Source organism: Mobula birostris, chromosome 3 (assembly GCF_030028105.1).
Source record: "Mobula birostris isolate sMobBir1 chromosome 3, sMobBir1.hap1, whole genome shotgun sequence".
Lineage (NCBI taxonomy): Eukaryota > Metazoa > Chordata > Chondrichthyes > Myliobatiformes > Myliobatidae > Mobula > Mobula birostris.
In genome coordinates, this window is record NC_092372.1 from 155,815,023 (window position 1) to 155,835,139 (window position 20,117).

The following is a 20,117-nucleotide window of genomic DNA, read 5'->3' on the forward strand; positions in this document are numbered from 1 at the left end:
AATCAGACCAAAAAAAGTATGTAAACGGTGGATGGAGGGTTATAAATGATCAAAGGGAGTAAACTGCAGCCTCATCAAATTTTTGAAATATCTTTTGACAGACTTCCTCACAAAAGTTGTTTTGGGAGTTGGTTTAAGAAACCTTAATGAAAAAAGATGTATGAAATTTGTTCACCACAGAGTGTAGCTCTCCAAGGTTAGAACCTTGCATTGCTCTCATGAGACCCTGAAAAAAACCCATTATGAACAATCGTAACTATGAACCCTCATTTGTGCCACCCACATTAGAAATGGATAATACTTGTCCCTGGATGAAAGTGCTACATTGGAAAAGCTAATTACAAGTGTTTTAGGCAGAAATTGGGGAAGAGTAGATTTGGATCATTGTTTTAGGGGATAACCCCTCTTCTGGAATGTGGGAGTCTTTTAAAGGCCAGCTGGTTAGAGTTCAGGAATATCATATTCCAATGAGGATGGATGACAACGATGGAAAGGTACAGGAACCAAGAGAAATCGTAAATTTAGTCAAAAGGAAAACACTTGTAAAGTTTGAGAAGCTCAAATAAAACTAACGTCCTTCAGGAATATAATGGAAGCAGATAAGGACTTGTAATGGGGCTGTGTAAAGTTCTTGGCAAGTAATATTAAGGAGAACCCAAAGGTATTTTTTATGTGCAGTTAGGAGCAAGAGGGTAGCTAAGAGAAGATTAAGTCCTTTTAAGGACAATGAAGGGAAGTGGATGAGGTCCTAAATTAGTATTTGTTTCACTGTGCAAGGAGGATAGGAGGAAGAGGGAGAAAACAGGGAATGAGTAAAACACACCTGTGTTTACCTAAACTTGGAGAATACAATGTTCGTAATATTAGGTTAAAGACTACGGGCCAGCTGAAGTGCAACTGAGAACTCATGATGCCCATAGTAATAGAGAGCAGGTGTTCTGACAATTGGTCACATAATCTGCACGTGGTCTCACTGTGATGAAGTATTTTGAGAGGTTGGTGATGAAACATATCAACTGCTACCTGAGAAATGACTTGGGTCCACTCCAATTTGCCTACCATCACAACAGGTCAATGGTAGCTTCCATTTCATTTGCTCTTCACCCAACCCTGGAACATCTGGACAGCAAAAATGCACACATCAATAATCTCTTTATTACTACAGTTTGGCAGTCGGTACTAACTTCACCTCAAAACTAATCAATAAGCTTCAGGACCTTGGCCTCAATAACTCCTTGCTTTATACTTATGACTATGAGGCTAAACACAGCTCCAATGCCTTATTTAAGTTTGCTGATGACACCAATGTCATTGGTGGAATTAAAGGTGGTGACGAATCAGCATATAGGAGGGAGATTGAAAATCTGCTGAGTGATGCCACAACAACAACCTCTCACTCAATGTCAGCAAGACCAGGAGTTGATTATTGACTTCAGGAGGAGGAAACCAGAGTAGTCTGTATCCAGCATTTTCTCTAGAGTTTTCCATTGGTGTGAATTGGTGCTTCTGTACCAGGTCATGATGCAATCAGTTAGGATACTCTCCACCGCACATCGGTAGAAAATTGTCAAAGTTTTTGGTAACACGCTGAATCTCTGCAAACTTCTCACAGTGGTCCTGGGACAGATCATCTGATATGATATTGATTTGGCCAACAACAGTGGTATCATCAGCGAACGTAAGTACAGCATTGGAGCTATACTCAGCCATAGATATAAAGTGAGTATAGCAGGGGGCTAAGAACGCAGCCTCGTGGTGCATCTGTGCTAATAGAAATTGTGGCAGAGATTTTGTTGCCTATATGAACTGACTGGGATTTACAAGTGAGGAAATCGAGGATCCAGTTGCACAAGGAGGTATTGAGGCCCAAGTTCTTAAAGGTTATTGAATAAGTTCACCTCCTTAAATATTTCACTTTTCACCCTTAATCTGTGACCTCTAGCTTATTTATTTATTTTTTATTTAAATTCCCCCCCCAATCTTGGTGCAAAAACCTACTTGCATTTACCCTATCTATTACCCCACAAAACATTTGTATACCTCTATGAAATCTCTTCTCACTCTCCAGGACTCCAAGGGAATAATCTATTCAAACTTTCCCAATAATTCATATCCTCAAGTCCCAGCAAGACACTTGTAAATTCTTTCTGTACTCTTTCAATCCTATTGATACAGTATCTTTCCTGCAGTTAGGTGACCAGAACTGCACACAATATTCCAAATTTGGTCACAAACATTTCACAAAACTTAAACATAGTATCCCAGCTCCTGTACTCTATACTCTGATTTGTGATGGCCAATGTGCCAAATGCTCTCAATACGACCCTATCAAGCTGTGACGCCACTTACAGCAAATTCTAGATCTGTATTCTCAGATCCCTCTGTTCTACTGCACTCCTCGATCCCTCACACATTCACTGTGTAAGTCCTACCTTGGTTTGTCCTATCGAGGTACAAAACCTCAAACTTGTCTGCATTAAATTCCAACTGCCATTTCTCAGCTGGTCCAGATCCTGCTGCAAACTTTGACAGAGTTCCTCACTGTCCACTATGCCTCCAATCTCCTTGTCATCCACAGATTGGCTGATCTAATTTACCAAATTGTCATCAAAATAATATTGATGACAAACAACAACAGACCCAGTACCAATCTTTGCGGCACACCACTGATCACAGGCCTTCAGTCAGAGAGACAACCATCATCTGCTATTCTGTCTTCTCCCTCTAAACCAATGTTGAATCCAATGCACTACTGCTTCCTCAATGCTAAGCGACTGAACCTTCTAGAATAGCCACCCATACAGGACTTTGTCGAAAACTTTGCTAAAGTCCCACTGCCTTCCCTTCATCAACTTTCCTGATAGCCTCCTTGGAAAAACACTGAAGTATTGCTTAGACATTACCTACCAAGCACAAAGCCACATTGACTATCCTTACAACACACATAAAAGTTGCTGGTGAACGCAGCAGGCCAGGCAGCATTTCTAGGAAGAGGTACAGTCGACGTTTCGGGCCGAGACCCTTCGTCAGGACTAACTAAAAGAAGAGCTAGTAAGAGATTTGAAAGTGGGAGGGGGCTGCCTGGCCTGCTGCGTTCACCAGCAACTTTGATGTGTGTTGCTTGAATTTCCAGCATCTGCAGATCTCCTCGTGTTTGACTATCCTTAATCAGGCCCTGTCAGTGCAAATACATATACAGTATATTATGTCCCTTAGAATACTTTCCAATAATTTATCCACAACTGACACCCCAGGTTCAGCAGCCTATAATTTCCTATCTTATTCTCAGAACCTTTCTTGAACAATGGAACATTATCTATCAGCAAATCTTCTGGGACCTCACCTGTGACTAAGAATGTTTTAAATATATCTGCCAGGGTTCCTGAAATTTCTACACCAGCCTCCCACAAGGTCTGAGGGGGCATCATGTCAGGCTCTGGGAACATGACTCTGTTATTCAGAATAGCTCTATGACCTCACTACTGTTTTGTTTCAGTTCTACAGACTCTGTGTCCATCTCGTGTAAATATGGATGCAAAAAAAAAATTAAGATCTCCCCTATCTCTTGGCTCCATGCATAGTTGACCAATTTTGTCCTATGTTATCCTTCATATATCTGTAGAAGCCCTTGGAATTCTCCTTCACTTTGTCTGCTAGAAGTGCCTCATACCTTTTAGTTCTCCTGATTTTTCTCTTAAGTATTCAATGGATTTATTATTCTCCTCAAGCACCTCATTTGTCCCTTGCATTCTGTACCTACTATGGATCTCTTTCTTAATCGTGGCCTCAATATCCCTCGAAAACCAAGGTTCCCTAAACCTGTTAGCCTTGCCTTTTATTCTAGCAAGAAAGTACAAACTCTGTAGTCTCAGTATTTCACATCTGAAGATCTCCCACTTACCAAGCATTTCCTGGGTGGGGGGGGTGGGGTGAGAGAGATACTGACACACTCAACGCACCGAAGGATTCTCTGATTTTCTGATTCTGTATTGAAAGCTAGTTATTGACAATCAAATAAGGAAACATTTCTAAACAGTAGGTGAGCAACTTAATAAATTCACTTTGCTTGAAGCAGAGACTAAACCCAAAGTAGAAATGGAAAATCACCTCTAAGAAAAATTGTAAAATCCCTTTTAATTTTACTTTACGATATGCAGAAACTGACTGAAAAATGCAAGTTTTCTCACAGCATGTGTCCAAGTTGCCTTAACACTAACACACTATTTTTCAGATCTTCTAGTTGAACTGAGTGGATATGCTGATAAGAAACTCAACACCATTATTTCAAGGTTCATTGCAAGCAAAGCATGTGATGGATGGTAGAGTTGGGTATATAGTACAAAACAAAAACACACAAAGTGGGCTAACAACAAGGCAAAGCTGCTTCTGAAAATATATCAGGTTATGACCACCTTACCTTTGGAATCAAGAGATAAAATTGGCATGTCGCAAAGGTAATGCTACAGTTGTTACGGGGGATTTCAACATGCAGGTAGACTGGAGGAATCAGGTTGGTACTGGACCCCAAGAAAGGGAGTTTGTGGAGTCCCTCCGAGATGGATTCTTAGAACAGCTTGTACAGAGAGAACGCAATTGTAGATTTAGTGTTGTGCAATGAACCGGATTTGATCAGGGACCTCAAGGTAAAGGAGCCATTAGGAGGTAGTGACCATAATATGCTAAGTTTTAATCTACAATCTGAGAGGGAGAAGGGAAACTCGAAAGTGTCAGTATTACAGTTGAACAAAGGGAACTATGGTGCTATGAGGGAGGAGCTGGATGAAGTTCAATGGAACAATACCCTAGCAGGGATGACAGTGGAACAGCAATGGCAAGTGTTTCTGGGAATAATGCGGAAGGTGCAGGATCAGTTCATTCCAAAGAGGAAGAAAGATCCTAAGGGGAGTAAGGGGAGGCCGTGGCTGACAAGGGAAGTAATGGACAGTATAAAAATAAAAGAGAAGAAGTATAACATAGCAAAGACGAGTGGGAAGCCAGAGGATTGGGAAACTTTTAAAGAGCAACAGAAGGTAACTCAAAAGGCAATACGCGGAGAAAAAATGAGGTACGAAGGTAAACTAGCCAAGAATATAAAGGAGGATAGTAAAAGCTTCTTTAGGTATGTGAAAAGGAAAAAGATAGTTAAGACCAAAATTGGGCCCTTGAAGACAGAAACGGGTGAATTTATTATGGGGAACAAGGAAATGGCAGATGAGTTGAACAGGTACTTCGGATCTGTCTTCACTAGGGAAGACACAAACAATCTCCCAGATGTAATAGCGGCCAAAGGACCTAGGGTAATGGATGAATTGAAAGAAATTTATATTAGGCAGGAAATGATGTTGGATAGACTGTTGGGTCTGAAGGCGGATAAGTCCCCGGGACCTAATGGTCTGCATCCCAGGGTACTTAAGGAGGTGGGTTTAGAAATCGTGGACGCATTGGTAATCATTTTCCAATGTTCTATAGATTCAGGACCAGTTCCTGTGTATTGGAGGGTGGCTAATGTTGTCCCTCTCTTCAAGAAGGGAGGAAGAGAGAAAACAGGGAATTATAGACTGATTAGCCTGATGTCGGTGGTGGGAAAGATGCTGGAGTCAATTATAAAAGATGAAATTATGACACATCTGGATAGCAGCAACAGGATCGGTCCGAGTCAGCATGGATTTACGAAGGGGAAGTCGTGCTTGACTAATCTTCTGGAATTTTTTGAGGATGTAACTATGAAAATGGACAAGGGAGAGCCAGTGGATGTAGTGTACCTGGACTTTCAGAAAGCCTTTGATAAAGTCCCACATCGGAGGTTAGTGGGCAAAATTAGGGCACATGGTATTGGGGGCAGAGTACTGACATGGATTGAAAATTGGCTGGCTGACAGAAAACAAAGAGTAGTGATTAACGAGTCCCTTTCCGAATGGCAGGTGGTGACCAATGGGGTGCCGCATGGTTCAGTGCTGAGACCGCAGCTGTTTACAATATATATTAATGATTTAGATGAGGGAATTAAAAGTAACGTTAGCAAATTTGCCGATGACACAAAGCTGGGTGGCAGTGTGAAATGTGAGGAGGATGTTATGAGAATGCAGGGTGATTTAGACAGGCTGGGTGAGTGGGCAGATGCATGGCAGATGCAGTTTAATGTGGATAAATAGACAATAGGTGCAGAAGTAGACCATTCGGCCCTTTGAGGCTGCACCGCCATTCTGAGATCATGGCTGATCATCTACTATTATTACCCGGTTCCTGTCTTGTCCCCATAACCCTTGATTCCCCTATCCATAAGATATCTATCTAGCTCCTTCTTGAAAGCATCCAGAGAATTGGCCTCCACTGCCTTCTGAGGCAGCGTGTTCCACACCTCCACAACTCTCTGGGAGAAGAAGTTCCTCCTCAACTCTGTCCTAAATGACCTACCCCTTATTCTTAAACCATTCCCTCTGGTACTGGACTCTCCCAGCATCTGGAACATATTTCCTGCCTCTACCTTGTCCAATCCCTTAATAATCTTATATGTCTCAATCAAATCCCCCCTCAATCTCCTTAATTCCAGCGTGTACAAGCCCAGTCTCTCTAACCTCTCTGCGTAAGACAGTCCGGACATCCCAGGAATTAACCTAGTGAACCTACGCTGCACCTCCTCCACAGCCAGGATGTCCTTCCTTAACCCTGGAGACCAAAACTGCACACAATACTCCAGGTGTGGTCTCACCAGGGCCCTGTACAAATGCAAAAGGATTTCCTTGCTCTTGTGCTCAATTCCCTTTGTAATAAAGGCCAACATTCCATTAGCCTTCTTCACTGCCTGCTGCACTTGTTCATTCACCTTCAGAGACTGATGAACAAGTACTCCTAGATCCCTTTGTATTTCTCCATTACCTAACTCCACACTGTTCAGATAATAATCTGCCTTCTTGTTCTTGCTCCCAAAGTGAATAACCTCACACTTATTCACATTAAACGCCATCTGCCAAGTTTCTGCCCATTCGCCCAGCCTATCCAAGTCACCTTGAATTCTCCTAACATCCTCATCACATGTCACACTGCCACCCAGCTTAGTATCATCAGCAAACTTGCTGATGTTATTCACAATGCCTTCCTCTAAATCACTGACGTAAATTGTAAACAGCTGTGGTCCCAATACTGAACCCTGTGGCACCCCACTAGTCACCACCTGCCATTCCGAGGAACACCCATTCACTGCTACCCTTTGCTTTCTATCTGCCAACCAGTTTTCTATCCATGTCAATATCCTCCCCCCAATGCCATGAGCTCTGATTTTACCCACCAATCTCCTATGTGGTACCTTATCGAATGCCTTCTGAAAGTCAAGGTACACCACATCCACTGGATCTCCGGCATCTATCTTCCTGGTTACATCCTCAAAAAACTCCAATAGATTAGTCAAGCATGATTTGCCCTTGGTAAATCCATGCTGGCTCGGCCCAATCCTATCACTGCTATCAAGATATGCCACTATTTCATCTTTAATAATGGACTCTAGCATCTTCCCCACTACTGATGTTAGGCTAACAGGGCAATAGTTCTCTGTTTTCTCCCTCCCTCCTTTCTTAAAATGTGGGATAACATTAGCCATTCGCCAATCCTCAGGAACTGATCCTGAATCTAAGGAACATTGGAAAATGATCACCAATGCATCCGCAATTTCCAGAGCCACCTCCTTTAGTACCCTAGGATGCAGACCATCTGGACCTGGGGATTTGTTAGCCTTCAGTCCCATCAGTCTACTCATCACCGTTTCCTTCCTAATGTCAATCTGTTTCAGTTCCTCTGTTACCCTATGTCCTTGGCCCATCCATACATCTGGGAGATTGCTTGTGTCTTCCCTAGTGAAGACAGATCCAAAGTACTTATTAAATTCGTCTGCCATTTCTCTGTTTCCCATAACAATTTCTCCCAATTCATTCTTCAAGGGCCCAACATTGTTCTTAACTATCTTCCTTCTCTTCACATACCTAAAAAAACTTTTGCTATCCTCCTTTATATTCCTAGCTAGCTTGCATTCATACCTCATTTTCTCTCTAAAAGGCCGTATTGCCTTTTTAGTTAAGTTCTGTTGCTCCTTAAAAATTTCCCAATCATCCATCTTCCCACTCACCTTAGCTTTGTTATACTTCTTTTTTAATGCTATGCTATCTCTGACTTCCTTTGTCAACCACTGTGGCCACTTTCCTCCCTTTGAATCCTTCCTTCTCCGGGGGATGAACTGATTTTGCACCTTGTGTATTATTCCCAAGAATACCTGCCATTGCTGTTCCACTCTCTCTTCTGCTAGGATATCCGACCAGTCAACTTTGGCCAGCTCCTCCCTCGTGGCTCCATAGTCTCCTTTGTTCAACTGCAATACTGACACTTCTGATCTGCCCTTATCCCTCTCAACTTGCAGATAAAAACTTATCATATTATGGTCACTACCTCCTAATGGCTCCTTTACTTCAAGATCACTTATCAAATCCTGTTAATGTGATAATAAATGTGATAATAAATGTGAGGTTATCCACTTTGGTGGTAAGAACAGGAAGGCAGATTATTATCTAAATGGAGTCAAGTTAGGAAAAGGGGAAGTACAATGAGATTTAGGTGTTCTTGTACATCAGTCACTGAAATCAAGCATGCAAGTACAGCAGGCAGTGAAGAAAGCTAATGGCATGCTGGCCTTCATAACAAGGGCAATTCAGTGTAAGAGCAAAGAGTTCCTTTTGCAGTTGTACAGGGCCCTGGTGAGACCACACCTGGAGTACTGTGTGCAGTATTGGTCTCCAAATTTGAGGAAGGACATTCTTGCTATTGAGGGAGTGTCGCACAGTTTCACAAGGTTAATTCCCGGCATGGCGACACTGTCATATGTTGAAAGATTGGAGCGACTGAGCTTGTATACTCCGGAATTTAGAAGGTTGAGAGGGGATCTTATTGAAACATTTAAGATTATTAAGGGATTGGACACGCTGGAGGCAGGAACCATGTTCCTGCTGATGGGTGAGTCCAGAACCAGAGGCCACAGTTGAAGAATAAGGGGTAGGCCATTTAGAACGGAGTTGAGGAAAAACTTTTTCACCCAGAGGGTGGTGGATATATGGAATGCTCTGCCCCAGAAGGCTGTGGAGGCCAAGTCTCTGGATGCTTTCAAGAAAGAGATGGATAGAGCTCTTAAAGTTGGCGGAACCAAAGGTTATGGGGATAAGGCAGGAACTGGATACTGATTGTGGATGATCAGCCATGATCACAGTGAATGGTGGTGCTGGCTCGAAGGGCCAAATGGCCTACTCCTGCACCTATTGTCTATTGGCCCACCCACTGAAACCTACTCCAATCACCTGACCAGGTTAATTCTCCAGTACAAAGTCTAGTATCACCATTCCCTAAACGTGTTGTTTTGAGAAACTCTCCTGGATGCAGCTAACAAATTCTGTTTCATCTAAGCCCCTTTGCACTTAGTCCCAGTCAATACTAGGGATGTTAAAATTTCCCATGACAACATCTTTGTTGTTCTTACATCTTTTCATGATCTGCCTATATCACTGATTCTGTTCAATGTTTTGAAAATTTTAATTTAACTTTAGATGATAATTTTAGCTGAGGCAAATTATTTTGTCATGAAAGGTTAGCTTTGCAGCAGACTTTCTAAATGCTAAACATGAGAAAACAATGCTTGTATGGGATAATTTTAGCTGAGCAAATGCTGAAGTTAGTCTCGAAAGAAGGTGTTAAAAATCTAATTGTGTTACTACTTCATATGATGCAGAGAATGTTCCAAGGTGAATCCTCTTGTCTTTCAATTCAGAGACTATAGCTTTGGTGTAAACATTATTATTCAATTGCAGCTGTTCGTCTGTGGCATTTTTGCAGCAGATACTTGAAGGAAGGGTTTTAAGACCGTAAGATACAGGAGCAGAATTAGGCCATTTGGCCCATTGAGTCTGCTCTGCCATTTCATCATGACTGATCCATTTCCCTCTCAATCCCACTCTCCTGCCCTCTCTCCCCATATCCCTTCATGCCCTGACTAATCAAGAAGTTATTTTCATGGTTATTTAAACAGTTTTTCATAAACAAAAGCTTACTTAAAAGTATAAAGCCTTAACCAACGGAAAAGCCAAGAAAAAATATCAAGTCAATTGTATTTGCATGGTCATTTTTAAATTGTGTTCTGTAATTCAGAGGTCATACATTCATACCTCTGTATGGCCAACTTGGTTATTACAAACCTTACTTTAGATCAATTTTTCATTCTGTTGAAGTTGTGTGGAGTTCAGCCTATGCTAAAGCCAGACATCTGGCTCTTAATAACTAGCAGTTAGCCCTCACACTTGCAGTGGTTTGTACCCCATTATTATGGGCTGGTCAGCTGTCATTGCTTTGACACTCACAGGAAGTGCGCAATGACGCCATCAACTGCAAATGTGTGACAGATGGAAAGCCCAGCACAGAGGCTGTGTGTGTGGTAAAGGAGTTAAATCAGCCCAGCCCAAGACAGAATGAAGGACAGTCCATTGAGGAGAACGACTTGAATTGTGGGTCTGTAATAACAGGGTCTGACTGCATATTGTCCATCCCCAAGTTGTATTCTAGATATTTAAATAACATGTAATATTAAATATTCAGTATAGAATTTAAGAATATCAATTTGCTACAATGCTTGTAAGGTCCTTGAAGCAATATTTTTGATGTTGTTAATTGCAACATCTAAAGAAACTATCAAGCCAAAAGGAAATCTAAATGACTTTCTGGAAAATGAATTGTCATAGCTAAGTGTCCACTTGTCAGTAAATATATAATTATAATCTCATAAACTAAATCCTATTTAGTTTTCAAGACAACTGATATTTTACCTGGGTGGTAGCGTAGCAATGGTCATGATGCTATTACAGCTCAAGGCATCGGAACTCAGAGTTCGATTCCAGTGTCATCTGTAAGGCGTCTATACATCCTCACCATAGAATGCATGGCTTTTCCCTGGGTGCTCCATTTTCATCCCACAGTCCAAAGGCATACCGACTAGGTTAATTGTCAATTGTGAATTGCCCAGTGATTAGGTTAGGGTTAAATCAGAGTTCTCAGGGTTGCTGGGGCGGCCTTGCTCAAAGGGTCTGAAGGGCGTATTCTGCTCTATCACTAAATTTTTAAAAACTATATATATATATATATATATATATATATTACACTTGTGTAAAGGTACAATGTACATAATGTGATATAAATAATGAAATGCAAGAAAATGTTCATTTAGTTTATTCTTTATATACTAGTAATTTATCAATATATCTTTGCACATTAGTATCCTTGTGTAAATTTGATTTACTAAGTACAGTTAATAATTCTAAATGGATTTTAATTCTCCCCTTTCAAATAGTATAAAACAGCAATTACAGTATTTATGTGCATTGTGCTATTCAAAAAATGGAGAAACCCCAGCTTCAAATTAATTAAATTCATTATCTTTTTATTTGCAAAGTCATATAGAAGAATTGGAAGTGGATACCTATGGTAATGTGTGTGAGATCAAAAAAAAATTATAACATTTATAACTCAGATATGCTTGTTCTTTGAAAGAAAATATAAACTATTTTGAATTCTTGATATTTAAGCTTGCTTTTTCATCATTAGTCATTGTGCTTTTCCTCAGATTATTTTCATTCATGTCAAGCCATATTGAGACTATGGTCTTTTTAAATTAAAGTCTCATCAAGCCGTGAAATATCCTTTTGTTATTTCTCTTTTTTAACATGTTTCCCTCTCACCCTCAACCCTCATTTCTCACTTTTTCCTTCCCATTGCCTCTTCCATCTGTTCACCAATCTAATCCCATCCTTTGTTTGCTCCCTTCTTACCTCCTTCCCTTACCCTTGCTTGTCCTACCCAACTGTTTGTTCCTGTTCCTCTCTTCATTTGCAGCTTAGAGATGGCTAAAGTCAGCACCCAGACTGCTTCCGTCACCAACCCTGTTGACCTGAACGTGAACCTCTCTCAGTCTGCTAACCCCTCCTCCACCCCCACCTCTGTGGCTGTTTTGACAGCGACAGCAGCTGCTTCTGTGAACACCCCTTCCCCTTTACCAACACCCAACTATGCTGTACCTGTCTCCAATCTGCTTGGCATGAGAACTGTTCCACTCTTGGCACTTAATGCCGTTGCTGCTGCAGGGACCACAGATGTGTCTGCTTATACTCCCAAAATTCCATCGACGAAATCTGATCGGCAGAAGTTTGCTCCATATTGAAGGGATGTGAATTTAGTTTTTCCTATCTCTACCAAGATTGTGTGGTAGAAGATAAATGCTAAGGAAACATTTTAAACTTTATTCAGTTGTAATGTAACTATTAACTCATAAAATTGTCTTCCTCCTTCCACTATTTTTATTTAACAAGTGATGCAACTAGTTCCAACAGCTTACTGACCTATTTTGTAAGAGAAAGAAATTATTTTCCAACAATTTGGGGTAAAATGGCCAAAAACATTAATTGAAAAAGGTATATTCTATGCCATGCGCTACTTCTACAGTAGATGCCAATTATTGGAACCATGTAAGGAACATTTCAAAAATGGGACTTGCAAAGGTGAATTATCATAAAATGTGAAGATACTTGGAAGAAGTCAAGGAAAATTAAAATAACTGTAATAATAGGTAAACTTCCTTGTGGTGGAAAACTGTGTGGCAGTATGGGTTGGTGAATTGAGCAGGGAGAAATGGACAATAATCCATCGGTCTGATTAATCTTCCACTACCCCCTCTTTCTGTTTTTTTTATCTTTACTCATCTGATTTTATATCTCCAAGCTGTAAAGATGAACATCTGCCACAGTTTTCAGTAACATAGGGAAGATTGATATGATTGATTTAAATTCCTAGATATATAGAATCAAACAGCATGGAAACAAGCCTTTCAGCCCACCACATTCTTGCCAGCCACGATGCTTATCTAAGTTAATCCCATCTGTCTGCATCTCCCTATCCATGAACCTGTCCAAATGGCTTTTAAAATCTGTCATTTCATTTGCTTCCACAAACTTGAGTGGTAGTTACTGCATATAGGGGAGAAAGAACATGTCTATCTACTCTCTCTATGCCATATAATTTTATAAATCTGTAAAGGTCACTCCACAGTCTGCTACACAGTCCCAGCCTATTTGTCCAATGAAAGCAGGCTTCAGTCATTTTATTTGTTTGATGGCATGCAGTGAATAAAAAAAGCGTTGATGAGTTTGATCTTAATTGTAGATGAAAACGAAGATAGCTTCTTGCCGGTATTGCAATAGCATACTGACTGTCTATTCCAGCTTAAAGCTGCCTGAAAAAGGCTCTTGGCCTGAAATGTTGACTGTCCATTCATTTCCATAGGTGGCCTACGGAGTTCCTCCAGCGTTTTGTGTGTTGCTTTGTGACATAGCATTCATGAGTTGACGAACCATTCAGAAATCTGATGGTGGAGGGCAGGAAGCTGCTCCGAAAACATTGAGTGTGCACCTTCAGGCTCCGGTACCCTTTCCCTGCTGTTAGTGATGAGAAGGGGGCAAGTCCTGGTTGGTGAGAGTCCTTAATGATGGATGTCATCTTCGTGAGGCACCACCTTTTGAAGATGTCCTCGATGGTGGGGAAGCTTGTGCTGACGGTGTCTCTTTGACCTGCGTATTGATGCCTCTGTACCAGGTGCTGTCAGCATGGGCTCTGCGGTACAACTACAGAAATTCGCTGGTTATTTGGTGACATTCCAAATCTCAAGCTCCAAATAAAGTATTGTAGTTGGTATGGCTTCTTCATAACTGCATCAATGTCCAGGAAAGATCACCAGAGATGTTGACACCCAGGAATCTGAAGCTTGTTACCCTTTCTACTGCTGACCCCTCGATGAGCAGTGATGTTCTTTCTTGATTTCCTCTTTCTGAAATCCGCAGTCAGTTCCTTGGTCCTGCAGACACTGACTGCAAGGTTGTTATTGCATCACCACTCTACTAGCCAATCCATCTCACTCCTGTACACCTTCTCTTTGCCATTTGAGATTCTGCCAACAACAGAGGTTGCTGAAAATGTTTCAATGGCCTTGAGGCTGTCCCTAGTCACACAGTCATGAGTGAAGAGAGAGTAGAGCAACGAGCTAAGCACGTATCCTTGAGGTTGGCCCGTGTTCATTGTCAGCAAGGGGGTGTTCTTACCGATCTGCACTGACTGTGGTTACCTGATGAGGAAGTCATGGATCCAGTTGCAGAGGGAGGTACAGAGGCCCAGGTTTTGAAGCTTGTTGATTAGTACTGTGGTAATGATACCGTTGAACACTGGGCTGTAATCAATAAACAGCAAGCTGATGTAGTTGTTGCTGTTGTCCAGATAGTCCAAGGCTGAATGGAGAGCCAGTGAGATTCCATCTGCTGTGGACTTCTTGTGGCTGTATGCAACTTACGGCAGATCCAGGTCCTTACTATGGCAGGAGTTAATCCTAGTCATGACCAACCTCTCAAAGCAATTCATCACTGTCAGAATCAGGGTTATTATCACTGGCATGTGATGTGAAATTTGTTAACTTATCAGCAATTCAATATAGAATTTAAAAAATAATAAGTAAGTAAATCAATTACAGTATACATATATTGAATAGGTTAAAATAGTGCAAAAAACAAATAATATATATTTAAAAAGTGAGGTAGTGTCAAAGGGTTCAATGTGCATTTAGAAATCGGATGGCAGAGGGGAAGAAGCTGGTCCTGAATAGCTGAGTGTGTGCCTTCAGGCTTCTGTACCTCCTTCCTGACAGTAACACTGAGAAGAAGGCATGCTAGTTCCCAGGAACTTAAAACTGCTCACTCTCTCCACTTCTGATCCCTCTGTGGATTGATATGTGTTCCTTCGTCTTAGCCTTTCTGAAGTCCACAATCAACTCCTTCATCTTACTGACGTCGAGTGCCAGGTTGTTGCTGCGACACCATTCCACTAGTTGGCATATCTCACTCCTGTACGCCCTCTCATCACCACCTGAGATTCTACCAACCATGGTTGTATCATCAGCAGACTTATAGATGGCATTTGGGCTATGCCTAGCCACACAGTCATGTGTATGCAGAAAGTAGAGCAGTGGCTAAGCATACACCCCTGATGTGCACCAGTATTCATCGTCAGCAAGAGGGATGTGTTATCACTGATCCACACGGATTGTGATCTTCCAGTTGGGAAGTTGAGGATCCAATTGCAGAGAGAAGTACAGAGGCCCAGGTTCTGCAACTTCTCAATCAGGATTGTGGGGATGATGGTATTAAATGCTGAGCTATAGTCGATGAATGGCATCCTGACATAGGTGTTTGTGTTGTCCAGGTGGTCTAAAGCAGTGTGGACAACCATTGAGATTGTGTCTACCATTGATATTGTGGCAATAGGCAAATTTCAATGGGTCCAGGTCCTTGCTGAGGCAGGTGTTCAGTCTCGTCATGACCAGCCGCTCAAAGCATTTCATCACTGTTGATGTGAGCGCTACCAGGCGATAGTCATTAAGGCAGCTCACATTATTCTTTTTCTTAGGCACTGGTATAATTGTTGCCTTTTTGAAGCAAGTGGGAACTTCTGCCCATAGCAGAGAGGTTGAAAATGTCCTTGAATACTCCCACCAGTTGGTTGGCACAGGTTTTCAGAGCCTTACCAGGTACTCCATCTGGACCTTCCGCCTTGTGAAGGTTCACTCTCTTTAAAGACAGCCTAACATCGGCCTCTGAGGTGGAGATTACAGGGTCATCAGGTGCAGCAAGGATTGTCACAGCTGTAGTTGTGTTCCCCCTTTCAAAGTATGCATAGAAGGCGTTGAGTTCATCTGGTAGTGAAACATCTCTGCCATTCATACTACTGGGTTTCACTTTGTAGGAAGTAATGTCTTTTAGGCCCTGCCAGGGTTGCCGTGCATCTGATGTCACCTCCAACCTCGTTTGAAATTGTCTCTTTGCCCTTGAAATAGCCCTCCGCAAATCATACTTGGTTTTCTGGTACAGGCCTGGGTCGCCAGACTTGAGTGCCACAGATCTAGCCTTCAGCAGACGACATACCTCCAGGTTTTGGTTTGGGAATGTACAACAAATCTTTGTAGGCACACACTCATCCACACAGGTTTTAATAAAGTCAGTAATAACTGCAGCTGTCAGAGGGCTGGAGCAGGGATGCAATCACAGATCCAGTACTGTGCACACAGTGATATTAATTGAGTTACAAGAGGTGCAAACAAAGTTGGTGTCAAAGTTCAGGCAGAGATCAAAATATCCAGAGAAATCCAAAAACCAGAATTGAGAAACAGGCAGAGTCAATATTAAGACAGACAGAGTACAGATACGAATGCTAGAAAGGCTCAGGAAAATTCACTGGTACAATCTGGCAACAAACAGGTGAAAACACAGGACTGAAATACACTGAGCAATAAACAGAGAGGCAGATGATAGGTGGAGCACATTGAGACAGAAGTGGCAGCAAAACAGGTAATAATGAGAAACAGGTGAGAGACGGAGTACTCAGTAATACAGGGGCTGGAGTAGAGCAGGAGTGGGGAGAGGAGCACCTGGCAATACAAAACCACAGACTGGAGGAAAACACACAAAAAGTCTAAGTTTAACTGGAGGTACTGACAGCAGCATACTCATCCAGGTTTGAAGATGAATCCCTGAATACAGCCCAGTCCACTGATTCAAAGCAGTCCTGTAGGCACTCCTGTGTTTCCCTTGTCCATACCTTCTTGGTCCTCACTACTGGTGCTGCAGTCTTCAGTCTCTGCCTGTACTCCAGGAGTAGAAGTACAGCTACAAGATAAGACTTCCTGAAGAGAGGGCATGGAATAGCATGGTAGGTATTCTTAATGGTGATGCAGCAATGGTCCAGTGTGTTGTTTCCTCTGGTATTGCAAGTGATATCTGTGATGGTAACTGCTTAGTGATTTTTCTCAGACTGGCCTGGTTAAAATCTCCCAAAACAATGGTGATGCGCTGTTTCATGCATGTTGATCCCATTGCTCAGGTCATCTAAAGCCTGATTGACATTGGCCTGAGGTGGAATGTCAACTGCTACCAAAATGACCCTGGAGAACTCCTGTGGTAGGTAAAAAGGACAGCACTTTACTGCTAGATATTCCAGGTCTAGTGAGCAGAATTGGGACCGCACTGATATATTTGAGCACCAAGAAAAGTTTATCATGAGGCAGACTCCTCTACCTCTGCTTTTGAGAGACTCTATAGATCTATCCTGACGGTGTATAGTAAACCCATCGATCAGAATTGCTGCATCCAGTATGGAAGGAGTTAACCAAGATTCTGTGAAACAAAGGACAAATGTTCCTCTGATTCAGCATCCTAGCTCTGAGATCATCAATTTTATTTACCAGAGACTGCATGTTTGCCAGCAAGATAGTCAGTATTGGGAGTTTAAAACCCTGTTTCCCTAAACGCACTTGTAACCCCGGTCTACAGCCATGCTTCCTCTGTGAAACCCTACGTGGACACTTCCATGCACAATCAGTGTTTCTGTCAGCTAAGCAGCGATAGTTCATTTAAATGCATCAGTTAGTTGATGGAAGTGCTAGTAGATGATTTTATGGGATAATTGGAAACTTAGAATTTAATCATCTATTGTAGGTTTCCTATAACCAGTATGTTACAGGCAAATATGAGTCAAAATGCATTGCTAATATGTGGTGGATGGTGAAGGATACATATTACAACTGTATTGTACGTTTGTGCGTATCTCAGAATGTTTAAAAAACAATATGCTTGCCTGTTAGGAATTAAGGGTCTGTGCCCGAAATGTCGACTGTATTCCTTTACATAGATGCTGCCTGGCCTGCTGAGTTCCTCCAGCATTTTGTGTGTGTTGCTATCGACTTCCAGCATCTGTAGATTTTCTCTTCTTTAATATAAATTGAGACCAGTTAGGGGTTCACAATGGGTTGAAGCTTAAAAAAAATGCTTCTGCAGGAATTTGGAGGAAAAATATACTTGACCAGTTTTAGAAGCATCACAAATAAAACAGGTTCTTTCCAGTACAGCAAACTTATGCAAAGAATTTCAATGCCTTTTAGATGAGGAAGATCCTGGCCAAGTGCCTACCAGTGCTCAGTTGAATGTATCTGTGTAAATAGCAACTTCATAATCCAATTCCCAATAGGTAAAATTGATCAGAATTGTTCCTTCTGTTTGCTTTTCACAACCCCCTTTTATAATGAATCCATGTGGACACCAGGATGGGCAAATTATTAGACACAGCAGTGCTGTCTTCAGGCTGAATAGTTTGAAATTTCTTACATTAATTAATGTTCTTTAGACAAAATACCTGAAGGAAAGAATGAGGGGGAGTAAGTAAGTAATCAAATGAAAGAAAAATATTGCAGGTTCAATCAACAGATTGATCTCTGGATATTTTTACAAAAACAAACTAGAAAGAATGGGATTTATCTTCAGGACTGGGCATAAGATGTGAAGTATGAATTGTACTGTGTGGTTTGAAAATAGTGCTGATTCACTAATGAATTAAATTTCACCAAGTACTAGGTCATTTTTTGTTGGAACTAGTTAATATTAACTGTTTGGTTTTGCCCATTCATTGTTTTAATTTAGTTTTGGAGTACTGATACAGTACTATCACATTTGTATTTCTCTGAATTCAAATACTCATTGGTCATAACATATAAAGCTTCATCTGAATTGAGAGTATTTGAATATATATTAGAGAGAAAAGAAGCAAAATGAAAATGCAACACTGATTAATAAATGGCATTTTAAATCACATTCTGATATCTAGTTGTGTAGGACAATAAGTATCTCAATGTATATTGTATTCTGGAGCTCTACAATATTAGCAAAATTGCACTGATTTGTACTTTAGAGTTAGAACTGAGTTCATATGGTGTTGTTTACTTTAGTGTTTTGTTTGTCTGTATATAATAAAGGAAATATTTAGAAGCAATGTTTAAAAATCTCATCTAGTTAACAATGTTCTCTTGAACATTTGTTGCAAATTTTTATCCTAAGATCCTGTTCTTACTTATTGTTGTAAATTCTGTAAAGATAAGCAGAAGATCCATGGATTTGTATTTCAACAAAATTACAAGGTTGAGAAGGACTTTGCTTTTCTGTTTTTCTTGATTTTGTTCCTGCATTTTAGGCTCACTTCAGAAGTTTCTGGCTTGGGGGCTCTGTAATGTACCCATCAGTAGTAACAAGACAACATTCGCACTGGCCCAAGTGAAAAATGATTTCTATGGACTTTGATCTACAGAATAAGGGAAGGATTCTACCATTTCAAACTCTGTTCTTAATATTGGGAAATAAATGCTTTTGATGGCTTGATTATTAAATAGATTACTACATTATTCCTACAATTTTAAGCATCTTTTTATAGCTGATGTTATTTAAATGTTTCAATATTCTTTTTCAGGGGATTTAATCTTTTAGCAACTCTTACAAAGCATAGACTGGTACAAATCCAATTCTGTGCCCTCTGTCATAAATGTTAAAGCAAAATTATGATTTTTATAATTAAAAATGCACCTAAAGAAACCTAAAATCTGTGAGCCATATCATTAAATGGCATATTTACAATTGCTTGTTATGAGTTTTATTCAAATGTTTATGGAAATTATATTTAATAAACTGTCTGATATCTGACAGGCTTCTACAAAATACTGGTTTGAAAGATGTGTTTCTTCAATTGCTGCATTAAATATGATGAAACAAATTGGTGAATTTCTTTAATTTCTCCTTTGATACTCCTTAGTATACTATTCCTGTTCATCCATCATCTCTAACTATGCTGGCCTGTTTTTTTGCCCAAGTGTACGTCACTAAATAACACTTAAGTTATGGGCTGCCATACCTTCAGCTGTATCTTAAGATCTAATCTCTTTCACCTAATGTCTTGTTGCATTTCAGAGTCAAACTGTATATTCTAATATTCCTCTGACTGCTTTCGGAGAGATTTGCCTTGTATAAGCTGTTACTGTGTTTCTATGTATAATTGAACAAGATGTTAAAATCGAGTTCTGCTTTGCTTTTGGGATGTCACATAAAAAAAATCTTGCAACACACTGCAATGGAATAGGAAATTCTAATAGTTGAGTGGTGAACAGTTACCACTCAAACAATGTCAATAAA

General features: G+C 40.7%; 1 protein-coding gene across 2 annotated transcripts in view; it reads left to right on the forward strand.

Annotated features, from left to right (window-relative positions):
- The window catches only part of LOC140195356 (poly(rC)-binding protein 3), a 189,486-nt gene extending 169,879 nt beyond the window's left edge, over positions 1–19,607 (forward strand). The window contains exons 13-14 of one of the 2 annotated variants that reach the window (XM_072253535.1): positions 1,613–1,678; positions 19,129–19,607. In XM_072253535.1, coding sequence (XP_072109636.1) covers positions 1,613–1,640 — 28 coding nt within the window. In that variant the 3' untranslated portion in view covers positions 1,641–1,678; positions 19,129–19,607. The remainder of the gene's footprint in view (positions 1–1,612; positions 1,679–19,128) is intronic. The other variant, XM_072253534.1, reaches the window with a different exon arrangement.
- The last annotated feature ends 510 nt before the right edge of the window (positions 19,608–20,117 follow it).